The sequence below is a fragment of the Galeopterus variegatus genome, unplaced genomic scaffold, assembly GCF_000696425.1.
Source record: "Galeopterus variegatus unplaced genomic scaffold, G_variegatus-3.0.2 Scaffold3107, whole genome shotgun sequence".
Lineage (NCBI taxonomy): Eukaryota > Metazoa > Chordata > Mammalia > Dermoptera > Cynocephalidae > Galeopterus > Galeopterus variegatus.
In genome coordinates this window covers 41706-48006 of record NW_007729218.1, presented here as the reverse complement: position 1 = coordinate 48006, position 6301 = coordinate 41706, and the positions used below count along the sequence as shown (strand labels likewise).

The 6301-nt window shown below is 43.7% G+C and overlaps 1 protein-coding gene across 3 annotated transcripts in view; it reads right to left on the bottom strand.

The window, feature by feature from the left end:
- The window catches only part of CCDC64 (coiled-coil domain containing 64), a 29510-nt gene that overhangs the window by 20212 nt on the left and 2997 nt on the right, over nt 1–6301 (bottom strand). For all 3 annotated transcript variants that reach the window (XR_551319.1, XR_551320.1, XM_008583970.1), the window contains one exon: nt 3942–4088. Coding sequence is in view for 1 of the 3 variants with exons in the window: in XM_008583970.1 (XP_008582192.1) it covers nt 3942–4088 (147 nt within the window). In the remaining 2 variants the exon portion in view is untranslated. The remainder of the gene's footprint in view (nt 1–3941; nt 4089–6301) is intronic.

Here is a 6301-nt window from a genome sequence, read left to right as displayed (position 1 = left end):
GGTCCGGTACGGGCGCGACACTGAGGGTTGCGATCTGTTGCCAGACACGAAAAAAGACAAAAAAAAAAAAAGATGACCAGTAAGGGAATCTTAACCATTGACTTGGTGTTGTCAGCACCACGCTCTCCCAATTGAGCTAACCGGCCATCTCTATATAGGGATCCGAACCCATGGCCTTGGTGTTATCAGCACCACACTCTCCCAAGTGAGCCACGGGCTGGCCCAGTCTTTTCCATAGTCTTAACCAAGTCGACCTGTGGCTCCTGCAGAGATGCAGAGACTGTGGTTGTCTGGAAGCAACTCAGAGCTCTCTAGTTCTCACGAAGGGGGCAAACTGCCTTCCAGATCCTTTATTTTTTTATTTTTTATTTTTATTTATTTATTTTTTTTTCTTTTTGTCTTTTTTCGTGTCCGGCAAAGGATCGCAACCCTCAGTGTTGCGCCCATACCGGACCGGGACCGGCAACGGGATCGCAACCCTTGGTGTTGCGCCTACCCCTCGCTCAGCCAGTGAGCGGGAACCAGTCTGTATGTGGGATCCGAACCCTCGGCGGGAGCGCCGCCGCGCTCCCAAGCGGCGCACTGTAGCAGTGCGCCACCGGGCCAGCCCCTTCCAGATCCTTTAGGCAATCCTTTAGGTGCCCTGGGAGCTTCACCTTCACTGGTTAGTACCAGGAAATGGCTGGCTAATGGCACTGGTGGTCTGGATTAGCCCTAACTAGAAAGGGTTTGGAGCTTGGCTGCTGGAAAATGAAAAAGGAATTGGTAAGCCTGCTTTGCCTGGTTCCCATGGATCAGCAATACCCACTGGTCCAGTGGGAACTCCTCCAGCCCCAGTTTTGAGGAAACTCAAAAAGAAAAAAATCAGGGTTGGGGGCGGGGGGTGCGGGAAAAAAGACATTCCTAGGAAGCATTTGGCACATCTACAAACAGCATATTAAATTGGCAAAATGCTTTACAATTATTTTCTAGACAACTCCACATACATCTCAGCAGGAGAAGTTCAGCACAGACAAGTACAAGTTGTTGTGCACTGGACAGAATTAGTTCAATTACTCATGCACATTCAAAGGTGCTTAATTAATTATAACAGCATGAGAACAAAAGACCAGGAAAGGTCTGCACTCTGTGGTCAATAACCAATTCACCAAGTGGACAGATATGCAGGAAAGCCAAACTCAACAAGGGAAGAGTCTATTAAATACGAGAACATTCTAAGATGAAAAATATTCTATATAACAAAGATGACACTAAGTATATTTACATATATGAATAAGGATGACACTAAATGTTTTGTGTTTGTCCAGTATACTAAGTTTAAGCTTGAATACTCATGTGGGCAGAAGTAGGGGCACTCTCCTCATTTTACATTTGCTGGAAACTGAGACAGCATAATGTTAAGTAATTTGCCTAATTGTACAAGATCAGCATCAGACTGTGCTGTCAGAGTGTCCTGGGCCTGTGCTTTGCTGATGAAATCTACCCACTTGCCATGATTAGTCCCTGCACACATCTGTAAGATGCCTGGCTGGGTAAGAAATAGGGCAGTTAAGTGGCCCTTAGGGCGACAAAATCAATTTACTTTACTGGGTATGAAGGGTTTAGCAAAATTGTGCTGACTGATTAGCTCACTTGGAAGAGTGTGATGCTGGTAACACCAAGGTCATGGGTTCAGATCTCCATACTGGCCAGCCGCCAAAAAAATTTTAAAAATTAAAAAAAATAAAGTTTAGCAAAATGCTTAAAACATACCAGCTGCTCAATAAATAATCATTTTCACCCCTATTCTTGGGTCTGAAAAAAAATCACAGCTGGATTTGATCAGTGGTTTAAAAATCTGTTTTTGACAGTAGGATGCCAATTGTGTAGTGCAAGAGATGAAAAGGGGAGAGGCCTCTGATTGTGGCAGGCCTGTTGCCCTCCTGCTCAGCCTTTCTCTCACCCTTGTCTGAGGATTTAAAATCATGAGATTAAATATATTCCAAGGCCTCTAGCTTTTCATTTTACAAACCTGTTTTAGGACCATTCAACTGCTACCTACGTAAACTGGAATTTTTATTTCTGTATCAGTACAGGCCATTTCAGCAACAGAAAGGGCTTTCTGTAGGACACTTGTAATTAGTGGCAGCTAAGGAGAGTTTCACACGAACAGAAGGAACAATATTACAAATAAGAAAGATGAAAAGCCAACCCATAAACGCAGATTTTCCAAACCAAAGTGGGAACTACTTTTGACTTGCTGTAGGCCCTTGGGTGAGTGAAACCCATTCATTTTTGAAGAAGTCCAATTGGAAGACAGTGGATGTGCAGATGGTGAGGGCGTGCATGTGGATGACTTGAGATTCTTGCTGCTAAAGAACATAGAGTCCACCATGCTAATCACACACTGGTCCCAGCTCTTTCCCCCATCCCAGCTTCCCAATTCTTGATTTGAAATAAGGACTCTTCATTTGTGAATTCATGCTAGCTGGAAAGTTTCTCATAGGCAGGTGCTACTTTTCTATTTTTCTGTACTTCTTTTTCTTCTCCTTTCCATACGCTATCTCAGCAACACTCAGGAGAGTGCATGATGGGGTAATAAATGTGGGTCAAACACTGACTTTCAGATGCAATAGATATGCAAGAAGTTATCACTGAGCAACAGGTAAAGCAGGTGGGAGGGCTCTAATGTCAATTCTAACAAGGATTTACTACAGGACTTTGGATAAATGACTCATTTTTTTCTAAGCCGCAGCTTTACTATGTATGTGAAAGCACCCAGTCCCCTGTAAAAAGGCACACAAATGTTCACTTCTATTATCATCATCAACTTTGAAAAATGAGCAAATTCCTTTCCATTTTGAAAACTGATGTAAAGCTTTAGCCAGCACCATTTTCTATTCAACATTTACTGAGGTCCTACTATAAGAAAAGTTACCAGCTGAAGGTACAAAAAATATGGATGGAGAAAAGCTGTTAATTTTCCAAGAGGTTCACCACTCAAATGGCAGCTTAGCTGATGGTGTCAGTAACAAGTGATCTTAGTCTAAAGTGCTGTTTTCTTATCCCACAACCCAAGGCTTTCAAACAGCCTACCTATGAGCCCAGTGGGGCCTTCTGTGGCCTGGTCTTTGGGCAGGAACTCACCTGGTGCTCAAGTATAACTGGCCAGCCACACAGCACAAATGAAACTGTTGCAATCCACTGCACTCTCTGGCATGCTCAAAGCATCCCCCTAGTCTCTGGCCCAGATGTTCCTAGGCCAGCCCAGCAAAGCATCTCGGTAGCAGATGCTACCAGTCTATTTTGGGGGAGGGTTTTGTTTTGTTTCTTGTCAAGTGTGAGCTTGGGTATTCAGCTGAGGCCTGGTGGCAGTTCCCAAATAAGGACAAATACGGCCATGCAGCAATTTTCTTTAGGAAGAAAAATAGAGACTAATTAGGCTCACAAAGGGGTCAGCTTGTGGCTTTTCTGGCAACTGGCAGAAGCAGGATATAAGTCTTGCTGTGTTCAGTGGGCAGCTTCTTGGTTTCTGCTCCGTGCCAGCCAACTAGACCCTTCAGCCTGGGAAAGCAGCAGCAGAGAGCATCATGAGATGAGTACAGGCTCCCTCTGAATTCTTCTAGCAGATTTCACAAATGCTAGGAGGCCAGAATGACACTCCCGGTGTTCCAGCCATGTTAACAGCCTAGAAAGAACTCTGTGAAATGGCTCCAGGGGCCAGTGGCTCAGAACACATTGGAGGGATGACCTGTGGGTTGTGATGCATTTCCTTTAGGCAGGGCCAGACTGGCCAAGGTAGTGATGCCCCAGGAATTATAACAGGGCCCACAGTGAGACCTCAGTGTCACCCACTCTTTACTGACCCCAGTGGTGGTGCTGGCCTCCCAGCCTTTTCTTTCTGGCTAAGTGTTCCTTTTACTTGGCCCTCATCCTGCAGAACTGCTTCTCTGTCCCAGTACCTGTAGGTCTTTGTCATGACCCTGCCTCTCCAGGATCAGCACCCGGTCCTGCAGCTCCTCCACGGTCCCTTGGAGCAGGTCATTTTCCTCTAAGGTGGTGCTGAGACGATGCTCCAGCTCCCGTTTCCGATCTGACAGCATCTTGATCTGAAAGGGTGGAGAGCCACAGGGGTGGTGTGAAGTTATACCCAGGTTGACAAGTAGGAAGGAGGGACTGGCCCCCAAACACGAAGGCACGTGTCTTTAAGTGTTCTGCCAGGGGACTTGGTGCCCCCATCTCTGAGAGAACAGCTGTGACGTTCTAAGCTAATGAGAAAACCTCTCCCATCTAGAAACCTGTCTGGGAAGGGGTAGGAGTTGAGCTTTGGGGAAGCTGGAATGTGGGATGCCAGGCAGAGGAAGGGGGAAGGTTAGCTTTAGAAATTCCAGAGATAAGACAGAGAAGGGCCCCACCTTGCCTGCCCTCAACTTTACCCCAACCCCACAACTTGTGGGGGGAGTGGAACCTAACTTGCTGTACTACTCATCATTCTAAAGTCATGAGCACAAGAAAATGCCCAAGAAATCCTCTGGAGCTGCTGTGTTTTCATACTCTAGGGCTCCTCTCTGTCCTTTCTCCGACTGATGATCCCTCTGGCACTAGAGTCACAGCTCAGACCTGGTGCCCTGAGTTAACAGAGGAGCTTGCAGGGTACAGAAAGCAAAGCAATGCCTACATCAGCCCATGTCCTGGGAAGGAGCAGGACAGGGACACAGTGAATAATTGACTTTACTAAGAGTAAATTTTATCTGAGCAAGTAATTCATAAATAGAAGCAAATTCTCTCCTTTTATAAAACAGGCTGATATGTTTGTACAGAGTTCCCAGTCAGTCCCAAGACACATAAAATCTCCTTTTAGGAAGGTCTGCTACTGTCTTCAGTGTCAGTGATACAACAGAGGAAAAAAGGAAAGAGATTCCAAGTCTTCTATGGCCTCAAAGTTTTCAGGGTAAGAAACTGAGCCAGTGCCCCCCAAGGCCAGTGATACTTCACCCAAAGAATACCACCCTGCTCAGAGGCTCCAGAAAGCTTTCCCAGGTCTTCTCAATTGGCACTTGATTTCAGGGAACTTTTGGAGTTTTGGGGGTACCCCAGATGCAAGACTGCAAGTTCCCTGCTGGACTGATTTCTCAACCACATCTTGCTTCTAAATATTCTCCTGGCATCATTAAGATGTCTCCAGGCTCTACAAGTCTAGCTCAGATAATGATTCCTTAAGGCTCTTAATTAGGTAAGTTTAGGGGATCAGTCTCAGAACTTTTCCAGGGGAGTTTTTTTTTTTTTGATGGTTAATAAAACATTTTTATTAACTAAATGACTACCATTGGAAGTTATGCTCCTTTTAATCAGATGAGGTTCAATGTTATTGCTAAGTGGAGAAAACAATTCTGATATTCCTCTGAAACAAAGTAATAGAAGTAGACCACAAACCACAGTTGGAAAATTCACTTAAAGTATTATGAACTGAAAGAATCTTGTTGTTTCAATTACCATTAAACAATTAAAACTGCAGAGTACTTCAATGATTTCCTATAAATTAAGATTAAAGAAGACATTCATTTCAAAGTGCTGTATTGAAATTACATTGACAATTAGTATTTGATGCTTATTTAAAATTCTCTTCTGTGTAACTATTTTTCATTATATAAATTTATTTGTCCCTAAGACTTTTTGGAATATTAATCCCATCAGCAATGCTGATTTTTTTTTTTTAGTTTATTTTTTAAATTTATAATTATACAATGTAGTTGATTTTTGTGGCCTTTTACCAATTCCTCTTCCAGGGGAGATTTTGAAATCAATGAAACTTATTCCAGGTCCGCTGAGATCTACCTCTTCCCTCTGCTTTTTGGCTGTTCTCACTCTGTACTAGAATTCTGTTCATAGGGCACAGATCTTCCCTGGCCACCAATCAATCAGATAGGATGTCGTCCTGGGGAAACAAAGTATGTGGCATTTGTCCAGTGCGATCGGGTATCTGGCCAAAGAAATACTGTCTCTCAAGTGTGCACCTGGGTAAGGGACCAAAAGGAGCAAGTCCCTTTTGTAAATGGGCCTACTATTCCCTATACTGAAGCAAAGTTACCTGCATGAAGAGAATTCTTACTCTAGTTGATTTTCATTTAAATACCCTCTGACCTTTAAATTTTCCTTCCCATGGATCTTCTTTGTCTCCCCAGTTTCACTCGGTGAAGTAATGAGGTAATACGATTCTGATATACAACTGACCATTAAAAAAAACTTAGTTCAGAGCTATGTGAGGTAACTTATTTGAAATGAACAATTTCTTTCTTTTTTTTTTTCCTTTTTGTCTTTTTTC